Source organism: Somniosus microcephalus, chromosome 12 (genome assembly GCF_052327205.1).
Source record: "Somniosus microcephalus isolate GS21.2 chromosome 12, FLI_Smic_1.0, whole genome shotgun sequence".
NCBI classification, from domain to species: domain Eukaryota; kingdom Metazoa; phylum Chordata; class Chondrichthyes; order Squaliformes; family Somniosidae; genus Somniosus; species Somniosus microcephalus.
Window position 1 is genome coordinate 19362208 of NC_140998.1, and position 18120 is coordinate 19380327.

Here is an 18120-nt window from a genome sequence, read left to right on the forward strand (position 1 = left end):
CACTTGGGCATGACACGTTATGGAGTCTAACTCCAGTGTAGTGTCCCCTAACTGCAGGCTTGCCTCCTAACTTTGCACCAAGTCTAGCCTTCTGCTCATTGGTGTCACAGTTGTCAAGAGTTCTGTACTCTCCCCATAGAATCCACGAAATGGCCCTTAACATTGGCTGGTAGCCATAGTGAGGCCATGGATTCATTTGACGATTCTCGTGGCTACTGTAAGATTGGAGCTCACTGCCTGGGTTGCTTACATGAGCTTACACTATATGCAGCATGACAGAAATGTGTGCAGATTGCCCATTCTTTTTGTATATGAAGGTTAAATGTATTCATAGAGCGAGGAAGACAATAGCAATGGTGGACTATCTGTTTAACTTTTTTTTTAAAGTGACAATTTAAAAAATAAACTTTTCAGGTTATGCAAGCAACCACTGTAACGGCAACCCCTTCAACACAGGTTGGCCAGACAAACAGCTCCGCGCCTGTTCAGCAGCAGCAACAACAACAGCAGCAGCCGCCGCCTTTAGTGATGCAAGTAGACGGGTCTGGGGACACTTCTTCAGAGGAAGATGAGGACGATGAAGAGGATGAGTATGACGATGAGGAAGAAGAGAAGGACAAGGAGGAGGCCGGGGAAGACGGGCAAGTTGAAGAGGTAATGTGACTTGCATCTAAAACAGGTTTACGCAGAAATGAATATTCCCAATGCTAAAATTATCCGAGAAATCTCTTCATTCGCCACTTGAAACCTGCTGAAACAAGTCACTTGAAACTGATATTCTGGTTTCATTGGCGTTCAGTATGTCCTTCATGCTGGAATAGGACACCGCACACTAACCAATTCACAAGGGTGTGCTTTAATCTACTTACTAGTTTAAAAAAAAATCTATGCAATGCTCATTATATATTAATATGAATGTCGAGTTGTGGCAGTTAAGCTCATTATAGGGATGCAGGTTGTTTATTAATCAAAAATGAACAAAACCCGCACACTGATGAATTAGAATTGCACTGAATCAATAATCTGCTAACCGTGAAGGGTTAAGATAAAAACCTGGCCTCGGAACTTTTTTGAATTAGAGTTGTTGTGGAATCGAGAGGCTTGTAGGCAGGGGTGGGAGTCAGATTTTATTGATGTAAAATGCAAGTTCAATCAGCAGAAATCAACAGGTTTTTGATTTATGTAGAATTTAGTATTTATCTGGCTCAATGCCAGAGTGCTTCCTGACATGTTAAAATAAGTACCATTATTACTTAATACTGAATCTTTAATGCTTGAAAAACTTTAGTGCTTGAAAAACTTTAGTGCAAGTAAATGGGTGGTATCTGTCTGTTGTGGTAGGGAGTGTTCTTCAGAGGAGTGGCCTTTTGGTTGGTTGTGAGGATAATAAGAGTAGGTACAGTACTGAGATGATATAGGTGACGTGCTAAGTGGAAAGGAAATGTTTCATTATCAATAGTCACTCGCTACAAACAAACATTCCTGTACGTTAGGCTTGTCAAGCTAAATAGCATGCTCGGATGAATACAACAACAACAAATTGCATTAATGTAGCATCTTTTAACATAGAAAAAAATGCCTCAAGGCGCTCTGCAGAAGGGTAATCAGACAGAAATTGAAACCCAGCCAAAGAAGGAGATATTAGGAGGGGGAGACCAAAAGCTTTGTCAAAGGTGAGTTAAGGGAGGGTCTTCGAGCAGTCGAGGGAGGTGGAGAGGCAGAGAGGGTTAGGATGGGAATTCCAAAGCTTAGGGCCTCGGCAGCTGAAGGCACGGCCACCAGTGGTGGGCTGAAAGGAGTGGGTGATGCTCAAGAGGCCAGAATTGGAGAAATGCAGAATGCTCTGAGGATTGTAGGGCTTATGTGCGTGTGTGTGTCTTTGAACACTTAACCAGGCTTTGTAGGCTTTTGTACATTTATTTAAACTGATTAATTATGGGTTAATCACACTTGTTGATTCTCTCCTAGGAGCCACTGAACAGTGAAGATGATGTCAGTGAAGAAGAGGGCCAAGAACTCTTTGACACGGAAAATGTTGTTGTGTGCCAGTATGATAAGGTGAGAACCTAAAAAATAGAACAGAGCCTTGCAGTAGTCCCAGTGCATGGGTCTTATCAAGGATAAAATTCTCGTCTATATTATGTGCTTCATTGAAAACTCCTATGTAAACATTTCCTATGGGAATTGCAAGGTTAAAATGCCCACACTTTCCTGTTATGTTTCCCTGTAGCACCAGTAGGTGGGCCTGTAATGTAATTTCCATTGTTAATGTCTCCACTAACCTTCTCCACAGCTCGTGAGCCTGTTCTCTGCAGCCTCTCAGCCTTGAAAATCTCTGCCAGTAAGTTGCAGTTCTGCACCTAAATTAAAAAATTTCTGCCACCAAGGTTTTGTGCCACCTCTGATTTGTGCCTGAAAGACTTTCTGCATCTTAGTCTTGGTGGCTGTCCCGCTCGACCTACCCCGCTCCCTCCGAATTGTGCCTCCTGCTCTACTGAAATTCCTAATGGCTCCCTCTGGGCCCCGCCCTCTTTCTTCAGCTCTGAGCATCCCCACTCTTTGAGAAAGAGATTTTGCTGGCAGAAATTCATGCTCCAACCCATCAATTGGCTGCCAGTCGCCCCACTAACCCCCATTGGCTGCAGTTGCCTCTCACAGGCTACCCCCTACCCCATGTCAATTCCTTTTTTACAGTAATTCTCTCTTTCCCTCCCTCCCTCCAATGGCTGGCTGTTCAGTGCTTCGACCCCCCCATCCCACTGATCTGAATTTCGTCACTTCCTTCCTCCTCCACCTCTCCTCCATTCCTCCCCTTTCCCTGCTTCTCCTCCCCTGCTTTGCCTTCTCTTCCCCCCCCCCCCCACCACCACCACTTCCCCACGTTAGTTCCATTATTCCCACCCTCTAACTATGCCTGACTTGAACAATACGAATTGTTTTTGACTACCCATGTGCAAGAGATTAATAAGTGTAACCTGGATATCCTTTTAAACTTGGCAGAGTGCCCCAGCTGCTTAGAATGGTATAAATAATTGAGACCAGAACAATCATTTTCAGTAAATCTACATGAGTAAACTATGTGGAACTTCTTGTAAGTCAGCAAACTTAATTTTTCCCAGTAGGTGGACTGTATTTAGCCTCAAACACCTCCCCGGCAAATAGTGGTGTGCAAATAGCTGGCCTGGCCTGCCAAAATGCAGAGGGTCTATTTTATTGGCTTGATCATAGTGAATGGGGATTTTAAAAAAACAACCTACTTTATGTCACATCTTAACCTCTGAGGTTTTCTGGTCGTTGCCTGCTAAAGAGGGTCTTGCTACCTGCCAGTGAGCAGAGCCAGGTCCACTGGGATCTGAGGTGATCTGACCACACCCTCCGTTAAGCAGGTAGCTGGATCTATAGGCCCAGGCAGAGCTACTTGGTCTTGTTTGAGGAGATTTGCCTTTGCCTCATCAAGGAGACAGTTTCTGTACTGTGCTGTCCAACCTGCAGAAAACTGTTGGAAATGAGCTCAGTGCACTTTTGGCTAGCATTGTTCTAGCTCCCAGCAGGTCACGAGTCTCCTATTCAGGACTGGAAATTTGGCCTTTAATAAGAAACATAAGAATAGGTGCAGGAGTACTGCCCCTCGAGCCTGCTCCGCCATTCAGTAAGATCATGGCTGATCTTCGACCTCAACTCCACTTTCCCGCCCGATCTCCATATCACTTGATTCCCCTAGAGTCCAAAAATCTATCGCTCTCAGCCTTGAATATATTCAACGACTGAGCATCCACAGCCCTCTGGGGCAGAGAATTCCAAAAATTCACAACCCTCTGAGTGAAGAAATTTCTCCTCATCTCAGTCTTAAATGGCCTACCCCTTATCCTGAGACTATGCCCCCTAGTTCGAGACTCTCAGGAGAAACAACCTCTCAGCATCTACCCTGTCAATCCCCCTCAGAATCTTATATGTTTCAATGAGATCACCTTTCATTCTTCTAAACTCCAGAGAGCACAGGCCCAGTCTACTCCGTTCCTCCTCATAGGGCAACCCTCTCATCCCAGGAATCAATTTAGATCTCTAAACTGAGATTTAGAATTATAGAAACTTTCAGCACAGAAGGAGGCCATTCGCCCCGTCGTGCCTGTGCCGGCTCTTTGAAAGAGCAGTCGTGCTTAGTCCCACACCCCTGATTTTTGTCCCTAACCCTGTAATCTCCTCAACCTCCAGTACCTGTCCAACTCCCTTTTAGACTTATTTATGGAATCCGCTTCCACCACCTCAGGTCGAGCGTTCCAGATCCCCACAACACTCCGAGTGAAAACATTTCTCCTCCTCTCCGCTCTAGATCTTTTGCCAATGATTTTAAATTTATGACCTCTGGTTGTTTGAGGTCAATTTGGCTGATCAGGAGCTCTGTGAAGAACCTTTATTTTATCCCAAGTGACCTGCTAACTGGCTGGAGCACCATGTTCTGTATTCAGTTCTCATTATGGAGCAAAAGAGGATGTCGGGTCCCTTGTCAACAGAATGCCACCCATAAATAGATGTAGTTTATAAGATTGGCCCCTTGCACGATCATATTAGGTGCGTGGGTTTACCCTTAACGCAACTGCCATGGTTTCCAAAGCCAACGTGAATAGCAGTGGTAGGTATGGGCAATGCACCTGGTCCCATTGTCCCCTTGGGCAAAGGGCATGGGAGAACACCATTTGGAGGTGGTGTATGGGAACCATAAGTTTGCACAGACCTGCCCAAGTTGGAAGAAAGACCTTTGCATTGCCTAAACTGGGTGTGTAATCTTGTTGACGCCCTCCCCAGCATTGAATTATATAGCCAACATTGGGTAACATTCCTGCTAGTACTTAACGAAAAGTGAAACCAGTGCCTCAAACTGTCACAAGGGTGTTTAGTTCCCGAAAGGCTTCCTGGTCCTGGAAGGATCCCCTCCCGATAGTGACAGCAGTATTTCGGCAATCTGATGCACTGTTGACTTTTGAAACCCCAAAAGATTAGCCATAATGCTAAAACTTTTCATAGTAATGAGGCCACAAAATACGAGTAAAATAGGCGAAAAGTGATACTTGTATCTTACCTTTAACTCATACCAAAGTACAGTGGCGATACCAAAACCGTTATCTAATGCAAATTAGTAAGCATTCAGTTGAATGTAAAAGAAAGAGACTTGCATTTATATAGCATCTTTCACGACCACCGGCCGTCCCAAAGGACTTTACAACCCATGAAGTACTTTTTGAAGTGTAGTCACTGTTGTGATCTAGAAAACGCGGCAGCCAATTTGCTGTAAAATTATTCAGCTTGAAGCAGTATCACAGAACTATTTTAATTCAGTTTATACAATCTGTACGATGTTACCTATAGAGGTGAAATTATTTTAGTGCCGTTTATTGTACGATTTACGGAGTGCTCTGTTTTGTCCTGTGTGTTGTCTCTTGCCTGATGTGACTCTCCACCAAAATGTTCCTCATGTATCACCCTAATTAGAACATTTGCACGACGGGGGATGATTGTGTGAGTGGTATTGGACATGGCTGATGCATTATCACAACCATGTGGTGGATTGGTGCTGCAGAAGTCTTTTCAAACGAGTATTCAATCATGGGTAGTCCTACCTCTTGGACTTTGATGTAGTGCTTGTATTTGACCGCTGAGCATTTGGGGCTCTGTGTCTTGTTTGATTTATTATATTTATACTGATTTATTACATTTATATTAGCACAGGAAAACTTAAAAAAAAAGAAACTTACACCAAGTTAAACAAACAGGCCCACCTGGCAGGCAGAGTTTCAACGCATCACAGGGCCGAGTTTCACTCGCGATGTGCTAATAATAGTGACGGCTTATACTGAAATTCACATAAAGTGAACGAAAATCACTTTTAGGCCGTCGTTAATCATACTTTTCAAAACTTGAGAGGAGTTGGTTTATTTTGACTTTCTACAGAAAATCTGATTTGGGGGTTTGTGGAATCTAGAATTTTGAAATGTTACCCCTTTTCTAGGTATTGGCAAAGTTACTCTGTTGATTTGCAAGAGGTTTGCTTTTGTAGGCAAGTGCTGTGCTCCAGGTTGTGCCGTGCCTGACTCTAATCAGAATTGACTGCATTAAGCTTGTTTGCGGTCTGCTTCTGACCGGCTTGTGGTTACAGCTTTTTGCACGTTAATGTCTGGCATTCTGCTCTGTTTTAACTCTGAAATGTAAACCAACTGGAAAATTGGGTATCCGTTGAACAAATGTACATGGTTTAAATTTTGTACATGATCAGATTGTCTCCATTTGCACATTTCAAAAGTTTATATTCTATTGCCTCTGGATACAAAACTAGCATTTTTATTTATTTGTTCCTGGATGTGGGCGTCGCTGACAAGGCCAGCATTTATTGCCCATCCCTAATTGCCCCCTTGAGAAGGTGGTGGTGAGCCGCCTTCTTGAACCGCTGCAGTCCGTGTGGTGAAGGTACTGCCACAGTGCTGTTAGGGAGGAAGTTCCAGGATTTTGACCCAGCGACGATGAAGGAATGGCGATATATTTCCAAGTCAGGATGGTGTGTGACTTGGAGGGGAACTTGGAGGTGGTGGTGTTCCCATGCGCCTGCTGCCCTTGTCCTTCTGGGTGGAAGAGGTCGCGGGTTTGGGAGGTGCTGTCAAAGAAGCCTTGGCGAGTTGCTGCAGTGCATCTTGTAGATGGTACACACTGCAGCCACGGTGCGCCGGTGGTGGAGGGAGTGAATGTTTAAGGTGGTGGATGGGGTGCCGATCAAGCGGGCTGCTTTGTCCTGGATGGTGTCGAGCTTCTTGTTGTTAGAGCTGTACTCATCCAGGCAAGTGGAGAGTATTCCATCACACTTCTGAGTTGTGCCGTATGATCCATAGCCATATGCATTTGAAAGGATGTGCATGGCTATGGATCATAACACTCCTTAAATTTGGTAAGGACTCATTAAAGGTGTGTAGTGGTTGAGCATCTTATTTACAGCTACCTGAAAACCATGAGCTAATGAGGAAAGGCCATTGAGCTCAGTAAGTCAGTTCCTATTAAAGGTCGTGTATATTTTTCCCATCATGGCTCTTCACCAATTCACTGAATTACTGATGGAGTTGACCAAGTACAGGGAAAAAACTGACTAATCCCTGTGAAGTTTCTTCTTGGCTGCAAAGCTAATTGGGTGAAAACCAGAATATCGATTTAGCTCACAACATCTACTGTGCAACTCTGATCAGTTAACATCGGCCTTTGTCGCTTGGAATGCAAAAGTGAGGAAGTGATGCTTCGGTTGTGAATGGCCTAGCTCTTAATTTTAACATTCGGTCCCCTTATTCTTGATTTCCCCCACCAGCGGAAATAGTTTCTCCATATCTACCCTATCAACTCCTTTTAACATTTTAAATGCTTGGATCAGTTCACCCCTCAATCTTCTTTTATACCCACAAGAGGTTTAATGTCTCATCCAAAAGGCGGCACCTCCGACAGTGCAACACTCCCTCAGTGCTGCACTGAGGCGTTGGCCTAGATTGTCTGCTAAAGTCCATTGAGTGGGGCTTGAACCTGCGATCTTCTGATTGATGCAGGAGCGATACCACTGAGCCACAGCTGACACTTTTATATTCTATGCCTCTGGATACAAAAACAAGTATTTGTTGGCCATTTTTATGGCCCACTTGACTTGTGCTGCCACTTTTTAATGACTTGTATATCTAAATACAATACTCATGAACCCTCTACTCCATTTAAGGTGCTTTCTTTTCAGTGGTGTTGCTTCCATTTTCTACATTATCACCTATCTATTCCTTCCTGCACTTTTTCAGTTTGCCATATCGCTCAATTTGGTGTCATTAGCAAATTGAATTCTTCATTTCCAGATTCTTGTACATAAAGTAAGAGCAACCCCAACAATGACGTCTGTCCTCGTCAAACACCGTTCGCCACTTGGGGTGGGGGGGGGGGGGGTAAGAGGCAATGCAATGTTCCTTGTAATTTTTTGTCGCCGCGCGGCCCCTTAAAGGGACTGCATGGGCCATTCACAATACCACGCATGCACAGTTTTTGCATTGAAAAGCCGGCTGCGCGGGATACCTGGAGTGCTGTGCGGCTGCACAATTGAAAGGGAACATTGGTCATGGGGAAGAGGTATTTGCCACTCTCCAGTTCTCTGGCACAATCTTCATTTCCAAAGAATTTAAGAAAATTATAGTTGGACCCTCAGCTTTTCCTTCCCTCTGCATCAGATGTAAACTGTTAGCCTAGTGATTTGTTGAAAAAGTGTAACATCCCCACCGGCACCTGGGAATCCCTGGCCCAAGACTGCACAAAGTGGAGGAGAAGCATCCGGGAAGGCGCCGAACACCTTGAATCTCTTCGCCGGGAGCGAGCGGAAGCCATGCGCAGGCAGCGCAAGGAGCGCACGTCAACCCAAGCACCCCACCCACCCGCCCCTTCAACCACCGTCTGCCCCACCTGTGACAGAGACTGTAGGTCCCGCATTGGACTCATCAGTCACCTGCGAACTCATTTTTAATGTGGAAGCAAGTCATCCTCGGTTCCAAGGGACTGCCTAAGAAGAAGAGAAGATTTGTTAATATGGCAGAATTGCTGACTTTGTGGTTCTGGAAGACTTGATCAGGTGATAATAGAATTGTGATAGGATTTGCTTTCACGGTGATAGTGGCTTTTGCTGGAGGACTCCTTAGCATCTTGGTATTTAGGTTCAAGATGGGATAGTGCAGCAAAGTGGAAACGAGGTAGAAGATCAGCCATGATCTTACTGAATGTCGGAGCAGGCTTGAGGGGCCGAATGGCCTACTCCTGCTCCTATTTCTTATGTAGAAAAAGTATTCTTGTAAATTATTTGGAAACCTAACTATTTACAGGAAACTTTGTGCTATCCGGCACCGACGGGACCGAGCTGTTGCCGTCCCATCAAAACTGCCGGACAAACCAGCGCTAATGTTGAAACATACAGAGATTTTCAGCTCCGTGTGAATCAACAAACCCTGTTGCTTAGCTTCATAACAGTCGGCTGCAGCTTAAAAGCGTCTCTAGCTGAAGCTGTTGCTTAGCTACAGACCTTGCAGAGTCTGACTGGGGAAATAAAAAGCAACGAGAAGTAAAAAAAACTTATAGGAAACGGCTCCTGAATTTTGCCGGTAGATAGAGCTTTCCGGACTTTTAACCTCCGGATAAACCAAAGTTTCCTGTACAAAGATGAAACTAATAGCTCCAAGAAATTAGATGGGGGAGAAAATTTATATATTTTTATAAAATAGGTGACACTCACCAGAAAAATGAAGTCTAGTTCAAGAATTTTGTGACTTGAAGAACATTTTCCGCTGTTGCACAAAGATGTTGAATCTGATTTGTCATTTTGTGTTTTATCTTGCGGGGTGGGGTGGGGGGGGAGGTGTGGGTCTGGGACTGGGTTTGTGCTTTGGGTTCTGTTGCCAGTCATTGTGATGTGGACATACACGTTTGGATTTAAGCGACCGTTTTATTTTTTTTACCAAGATAGGAAGAAAAAAAATACAAAAAGCTGGAAATCTGAAATAAAAACAACATTCCAGCCGGCCGGCATCTGAAAGGGAAAGGCGGGTTAATGTTTGTGGTGTGATTCTTGGTCAGTTCCGGATTTGTGTTGTCTTATTTCATTAGCGTGTTTATCGTTAGCTGTAATTGTATACAGTGCATCTGTGATTGCCTGTAAGAATTTTTTGTGTTCAGTGGGAAACCAGTGGGAGTCGGCACTGCCAGCATTTATTTTCTTCAGCGAGTGGAGCTGGCGCAGAACGTGTTTAAGAAGCCAGGCTTCTATTGAAGCTGGCAGCTGAGGTAAGAGTGCTGATGGGTTCACTGGAGGTGAGCGCGTGATACCAGTTGCGCTCGTCTCTAGCCGGGAAAGGGGGGAGGTGGGGTGTCCATGGTGGGAGCGTTGCCGCAAGAATGCTGTCATGTTCAGCAGCTGGAGTTGCTTCCGCTCCTCTCCCCTTTCATCCCCCAATGTCCTGATAACGGGAACAAGACTGAAGGATCTTTTCCCTGCAGTTCCTGTATGAGATGGATTACCAAATATTTTGTGAAATGTTGGTCTGGGAAGAATTTTGCCTATCTTCCAGCAGAACTGCAGAAAGCCTGTTTGGTCTCTGTAGTCCAGACTTTAGTAAGTAACCTCCATCGGCAACATTTTTCATCTTCTGTTTACAGTAATACAGGAAACTCTCTGGTATCCGGCACCGACGGGACCAGGATGGTGCCGGTTGATTAAAAATTCCAGATAACGGAGAGGATTATCTACCGAGGCTATTTTTAACAAACAAAAATTAAAAAATCAAGAAATGTGCAGTATACAGTAATTGGGTACTCACCTACAGAATGTTGTGTTTAATGGATGGTGGAAGATGCTTGATTAAGTACAGTACTGCCAGTTGAGGGTAATCCATAACTCTTTAATTACATAACAGTAAAACAAAACTTATACAGTGAACGACTATACAGCGCGGGAGAGTCAGACTCCTGTTATTGAGGTGTTCGGACTTCCGACAGCGCCAAGAAGCCGAGTAGTGGCAGTTTGGAGAACTACCCCCACTGACTAACTCGGCCACCGCGGGAGACTCGGACTCGGCAACATTGCCGGTTATTGAGGTGTTGTTTTTGGAGTGAGAATTTTGCCGGTTAATAGAGAATGCTGGATATTTAGGTGCCGTTTAAACGAGGGCTGCGTATAGTGTATTATGTAACTATCTTCCACACACTGCATTTGGCTGGAGAAGGCACTCTGGTTTTTATCTGGAGACGTTGCTGTAGTTCCCAAAGACTTCTTAAATAGACTTTGTTTGGTGTAAAATAAACTCTTTGCTGCAAGTGCCGCCATAGGTGCTGCCCGCCTCCAACTCATTGGCTGACACAGTGGTGTTGATACTCACTTCAAAATTCAAAAGACAGTTCGGTGCGGTAGTGTCGTGGCTATGTTACTGGACTAATAATCCAGAATCCCACCATAGCAGTTTGAACATGTGAATCCATTAAAAAAAAATTAAATCTGGAAATTAAAAAACTGATATTAGTAAGTGTGACCATGAAGCTGTGGGATTGTCGTAAAATAAAACCCAAGGGAGGAAATCTGCCGTTCTCGCCTGGTCTTTCCTATATGTGACTCCAATCCCACAGCCAACGTGGTTGACTCTTCGCTGCCCTCTGAAGTGGCCTAGCAAGCCACTCAGTCATATCTAACTGCTATGGGATGGGCAATAAATGCCGGCCTTGCCGGCCCACAAGCCAAGAAATAATTTTTTTAAAACCTCGTGGCTTTGCGTATGTGGAGACCCTCTCGGCCCCGGGAAGATCAACCCGTGGGGAATTTTGTGAACGATAAATATTTTGGGAATCAGTTGATTTTATAAACAAAAGTTCTTCTTGTGTATAATTCCTGTATTAAAATGCAAAAAGCAAAACTAGAGGCCATCAATATAAGATAGTCGCCAAGAAATCCAATAGGGAATTCAGAAAAAGCTTCTTTACCCAGAGAGTGGTGAGAATGTGGAACTCGCTACCACAGGGAGTGGTTGAGGCGAATAGCATGGATGCATTTAAGGAGAGGCTGGACAAGCACATGAGGGAGAAGGGAATAGAGGGTTATGCTGGTAGTTAGCTGAGGAAAGACGGGAGGAGGCTCGAGTGGAGTATAAACGCCGTCATGGACTGTTTGGGCCGAATGGCCTGTTTATGTGCTGTTATACCCTATGTAATCCTATGTTGCTTGAAACTTGAGCAGGCCGCTGGGACGAGTAACTGATTAGCTGTTTCTGCGTTGTGGGTGGGGCAATGAAGATTTGTCGGCACCGTATTTATTCAGCGATCTGAATTTTCACTAACATTTCACATCGCAATATCACTGGACCCTGACTATAAACCAAAGTATAGTCAAAAAGGAAATTAGTCTGAAGTATGTATGGATAAAAAAGGGTATTTGGTTTATTTTGGCTGATGTTGTGCTGAATGAATAGTAATGAGTCTTGGCATACCATTCCATTCAACACATTTATTTATTTTAGGCATTTAAAAAGTAAAAGATACAGTATCCCTTTTGTTGACTTCTCTCTCAGCTTCTTAGACTGTCCAAAATCTCTGGCATGTACTTCAATCATCTTCACATTCTATTAATTTTCTTAACGGGATTACTTTGGAAAATAATTTGTGGTTTGCCCTATAGATTGCTACATCATTTGAAGCCGCTAAGCTAATCACTGAAAAGCTTAACCAATTTTTAATCTTATTTTTGAGTCCGTTTTAACCCACTGGGCTCCAATTCATGCTTGAGCCAGAAAGCAGTAGGTTCCTTCTTAACTTCTACTGATATTTCTCATTAAGAACTTTTGGAGGGTTTAAAAGTCGTGAGCAAAAATCCATCTCACTCTTGTCAGTAATAGTGTTGAGTAATTTGATAGTGGCGGGGAACAACAACAACCTGCATTTATATAGCGCCTTTAATGTAGTAAAATGTCCCAAGGTGCTTCACAGGAGCATTATAAAACAACATTTGACACCAAGACACACAAGGAGATCACAGAATCACAGAAACCCCACAGTGCAGATAGAGGCCATTTCGGCCCATCGAGCCTGCACCGACACATATCCCACCCGATCCCCGTAACCCCTACACCAACACATATCCCACCCGATCCCCGTAACCCCACGTATTTAATCCCCCTAACACTAAGGGTCAATTTATCATGGCCAATCAACCTAACCCGCACATCTTTGGACTGTGGGAGGAAACCGGAGCACCCGGAGGAAACCCACGCAAACACGGGGAGAATGTGCAAACTCCACACAGACAGTCGCCCGAGGCCAGATTCGAACCCGGGTCCCTGGCGCTGTGAGGCAACAGTGCTAACCACTATGCCACCGTGCCTAGTAGGACAGGTGACCAAAAGCTTGTTCAAAGAGGTAGGTTTTAAGGAGCGTCTTAAGAGGAGAGAGAGGTAGAGAAGCGGAGAGGTTTAGGGAGGGAATTCCAGAGCTTAGGGCCCAGGCAGTTGAAGGCACGGCCACCAATAGTGGAGCGATGAAAATTGGGGATGCACAAGAGGCCAGAATTGGAGGAATGCAGAGATCTCGGAGGGTTGTGGGGCTGGAGGAGGTTACCAGAGATAGGAAGGAGCGAGGCCATGGAGGGATTTGAAAACAAGGATGAGAATTTTAATATTGAGGCGTTGCTGGACCTGGTGCCAGTGTAGGTCAGCGAGCACAGGGCAGGGTGATGGGTGAACAGGACTTGGTGCGAGTTAGGGTATGAGCAGCTGAGTATTGGATGAGCTGAAGTTTATGGAGGGTGGAAGATGGGAGGCCGGCCAGGAGAGCGTTGGAGTTGTCACGTCTGGAGGTAACAAAGGCCTGGTTTCAGCAGCAGATGAACTGAAGCAGGGATGGAGTCGGGCGATGTTACGGAGGTGGAAGTAGGCGGAACGCATATTATTGAAGGTGATGGAAAGTGAGATGAGAAAAAATAATTGAAAATACACAGCAGATCTATGAGCATCTGGAAAGAGAATACAGGTTTAAAGTTTCATCTGTAGACACAGTTCTGATCAAAATGTTACTCTGTTTTATGGACTATTATGTATTGCCATCTTTTTCTAATATAAAATGGGCCTGTTTATTGTTTTTGATGGGAGGGAGGGAACAGGAAGGAGATGTGTGGGTGTGAAAACAATGTTTACTGCTCAGCATAGGAACAGGAGGAGGCCATTCAGCCCCTTGAGCCTGCTCCGCCATTCAGTTAGATCATGGCTGATCTGCACCTCAACTCCAATTACTCACCTTAGCTCCATATCCCTTGATATCCTTACCCAACAAAAGTCTGTTAATCCCAGTCTTGAAAGCTCCAACTGATCCAGCATCCACATATGTCAAGTTCTCTTCTCTCTAACTCAAACACAAGAGGGTGTGAGTTATACCAAACAGGAGGATGCTAAATTCGATTCCTGGTCTGTATAGAATTAGCTGTTCTTGACCAGAGAGGCAGTTTGGGTGGTGCACTGGGACCCTGAGTTAGCAAGGGGATAAATTGGCGACAGGTCTTGCTCCTGCTGACTTTCCAGCAGATGCTGCTTGCATGTGTCGATCTCTACTGATGACGGGATCGGGCTTGGGTGTGATGCCATCTGCAGTCGAATAGCTTCCTGATGTTCAATGTCTAGGTTCATATATAAGAGCATGTGGAAAAGTTCAAGGACAAGAAAAGGTCATTTAAGGGCAGCACGGTGGCATAGTGGTTAGCACTGTTGCCTCACAGCGCCAGGGACCCGGGTTCAAATCCGGCCTCGGGTGACTGTGTGGAGTTTGCACATTCTCCCCGTGTTTGCGTGGGTTTCCTCCGGGTGCTCCGGTTTCCTCCCACAGTCCAAAGATGTGCGGGTTAGGTTGATTGACCATGATAAAAAATTGGCCCTTAGTGTTAGGGGGGATTAAATATGTGGGGTTACGGGGATAGGGCTTGGGTGGGATGGCTGTCGGTGTAGGGACCGGGTGCTAGGGTTTGGATTATCAGCCATGATCTCGTTGAATGGCGGAGCAGGCGTGAAGGACCGAATGGCCTACTCCTGCTCCTAGTTTCTATGTTTCTATCCCAGCTTTCTACTGTTCCCAATATCGGAACTTCCTGCTGCCATGTGTTACTAATCAGATAAGCGTATAATGAAGGGGACAAGGGTGAGGATTTAGAGGACTGCCCTTTACTCTTAAAATAAATTGTTCTCAGAATGTGGGTGACGCTGGCAACATGTATATTGCCCATCCTTAGTTGCTCTTAGAAGGTGGGAGGTGAGCTTTCTCCTTGAACCGCTGCAGTCCCTGTGGTGATTGTGCTGTGGGTGGTGTGGTGATGCTTTCAAAATGATGTTAGGTAGGGAATTCCAAGATATTGACCCAGCAAGAATGAAGGAACGGCCGATCTATGTCCCAAGATAGTGTGTGACTGTGAGGTGATGGTGTTCCCACAGCATTGTTGCTCTCGTCTTTCTCAGTGGTAGGAATCGCAGGGCGGGAGCTGTTGTCTCAATACCAGTACGAGCCAGCACCTTCGCAAGGCGAGACAATTGGAAGAACAAAGCAATACAGGAAACTCTCGATTTACCGGCACCTAAATAACCGGAAATCTCTGTTAACCGGCAAAATTCAGGAGTAGGTTCAGGTAAGTTTTACTTCATGTTAGTGGCTGTTTCTGGATTTGTGGCTGTGTAATCAGGGTTCCTGCACTTGTTGCTAAGCAACAGGGACGCTTGGTCTGTGGCCGGGGTTCCTGCAGCTGTTGCTAAGCAACAGGGAAGCCTGGATTTGTTGCTGTGTACGGAGCTCTCACACCTTTTAACTATACCTCTCTGTAATCTGGACTTTTTGATAAACCGGCACCACGCTGGTCCCGTCGATACCGGATAAAAAAAGAGTTTCCTGTGTTTTGCTAGCACTGTTCATTAGTTTTAATGATGCTTGTTGTATGTTTAGATTCACCGGAGTAAGAATAAGTGGAAGTTCCACCTGAAGGACGGGATCATGAACCTGAACGGGAGGGATTACGTGTTTTCCAAAGCCATCGGAGATGCAGAGTGGTAAGAATTCAGATCCTCTTGAGAAAGGACAGGCTCATCGGACTGGACTAACGTGCACTTAAAACTGAAGTACGAAGCCTGCAAGTGAAAAGAATACAGAACTACTGGAACCCAAGCTACTGAGTTGTACAACACTACATTACGTGGGGGAAAAGCCTTGCCACTGAAATGGCTAACATTTTACACAGAGAGGGGAAAAAAAAACCAACGTGCTTAACTATCAGTCATACCATAATACAGTCACTGCTTGCCGATTGATGAGTTACATCTACAGAGCTAGCGAGTTTACAAACTCCCATCGAGCAAGACTCTTCTGAGGAGAAAGCGTTTAGAGGACCCGGTCACTGTGCTTTGTGCTAAGTGCTGTCATTTGAACTGGATAGAAACTGAAATAAGTTAAAACATTTTTTTAAATGGTTCTTTTATAGGGGAGGTTTATGGGGAAGAAAAACCTTGTAAATTCAAATCCCTTCACTTTTGTGTAGTGATTGACTAACTTCCTGAGCCAGGACCAACACATTCTTAAGGTGTAACAATGGCTGGTATATTTAAAAAAAAAGTTAAACAAAGTTGATAGATGACTTTGAATTGCAAACGGCTTGATGACCTTTTATAATGCTGTGATTCTATTACGGTATGCAATATAGTTGAGACGGACTCTTCTAAACTATTGTCTTCACACCATACCTGTGATAATTTTGAAAATCGGCCAGACCCCAGTGGCTGAACATACCAAACTGTGCTCTTATATAACAGTGCTGTTATCAAGTGTTCCTTTTGCAGGCATGTTTCATAGTTTAATTTTTCTCCGTTTCACTATGTGGCACATCACACTATACTGTAGATCAGTGCGCAGTCTAATTTTAATTGAAGATTTTTTTTACTTTGGACTGTAACAGACCATTACATTAGGTTTTGATAGAAATCATCATTCCTTTTTTTTTTGTTTTTTTCCCCTTCTCCCTCCCCCGCCCCCCACCCCACTATCTGTTTCATGTAATGGTTTTCTAATCTTGTGGAAAAACTTGGAATTTAATAGAACAGTGAGGGGGATTTGCCTTTTTAAAATGACGAGAGCGACATCACTTTTAGCTGTGTTTTCAACGGAGACAGTATTAATGCGATTACTGAAATGATTCTTGAGTACAAGAGGGGAAAGAAGTGGCAAAGTTTGCACATGGAGTGGTGGAGCGTAAGGAAAAGATGACGCCTTTTAAAAGAAGTAATTTTACTTTCTAATACAAAGCCAGCCATTTACAAGTTTTGCTTTTTAAAAAAAAAAAAATTAGAAACGGAAGCCTATACACACGGCAAGTTGGGGGAAAAACCAATTTTCATCAGCTGATCTCTTTTCTACTACCCACAGCTACTTAGTCAACTGGTGTTGTACATAAGTGTAAGAGGGAAATCTATTTATTATGTTTGTATAATTCATCTTGTACCATTTAAATCAAGGTTCTTAATAAAATAAAGTCATCTTTGTTTAAGGCCCTGCTTGTAAGACAATTAGAGAACTTAGTATTTTGTTGTACTAAGATCTATTTTAAGTTACTTAAAAGTATTTTGCCTTTGCAAAAATTTTAATTAAAAATGCCCTTAAAGTTTGTGTTTATTTCTTTAATTTACTAGATTTCATGTAATTCCTCCTGGCAAAATGAGTTGCATACACAGGATGTGGCTCGAGTTTGACCCTGAGCATTGTAGGTTTCAATTCAGATTGATGTTTGGGTGGGTGTATGTATATATGTATATAATTAACCCCGGCTTCAACATTTTAAACTGAGTGAGAATGAATGCTTTGTTATAATTTATATTTTTCATTTCAAATATATTGTGAATCGCTCAAATTGGACAATTCATTGTACAAAAATTAAAAGTTCACTATTTGTAATGCTTTTGGAATAGAGTATTTCAACTTTCATTGAGCAAAGGTTGCCAAAATTAATATATAGGATATATTGGTCGCTAACCAAGAAACCAGCTCGGAGGTGGACTGAAGATTGCATTTTTCAAAATATTAAAGGGAGTTGACACTGATCTGGCCAAATTGTTCACTGATGGAGGGTTCCAACAGCAGGGAAGACCCACTAATAATGAAGTAACCAGCAGTAAGCAGGGGAGTCGGGTAAAGCTTTTTTCAGTCAAAGGGTAATGGTGTTGTAGAATAAAAGACATTGTATAAATGGGTTTGAGTGATTATTAGATGTGTTTCTGGAAAGGGAAGATGAAGGAATATAGTTGTGAAGGTGGGTAGGTGAGGCTGACTTCTGAAAATTGGCAGAGACTTGTTTGATCCTGGAATGTCAGCATTATTCTTAACAAAAGCAAAATACTGCGGATGCTGGAAATCTGAAATAAAAATGATGGGAAACACTCAGCAGGTAAGACAGCATCTATGGAGAGAGAGAGAGAGAAAAACAGGTCGACGGCCGCTCATTATTCTTAATCTCCTTTTTGAGATTTAGAGGATTGAACAAACAGAAACTGTTGTGTCTCGAGGGGTTTTATACCCTTACCTATA

General features: G+C 43.8%; 1 protein-coding gene across 4 annotated transcripts in view; it reads left to right on the forward strand.

Annotated features, from left to right (window-relative positions):
* The window catches only part of gtf2a1 (general transcription factor IIA, 1), an 82842-nt gene extending 65642 nt beyond the window's left edge, over positions 1–17200 (forward strand). For 2 of the 4 annotated variants that reach the window (XM_086002647.1, XM_086002650.1), the window contains 3 exons: positions 415–654; positions 1969–2058; positions 15496–17200. In XM_086002647.1, the coding sequence (XP_085858773.1) occupies positions 415–654; positions 1969–2058; positions 15496–15603 (438 nt within the window). In that variant the 3' untranslated portion in view covers positions 15604–17200. Of the gene's footprint in view, positions 1–414; positions 655–1968; positions 2059–2293; positions 2345–15495 lie in introns of those variants that run through there. The other 2 variants (XM_086002649.1, XM_086002648.1) reach the window with 2 other exon arrangements.
* Positions 17201–18120: the final 920 nt, after the last annotated feature.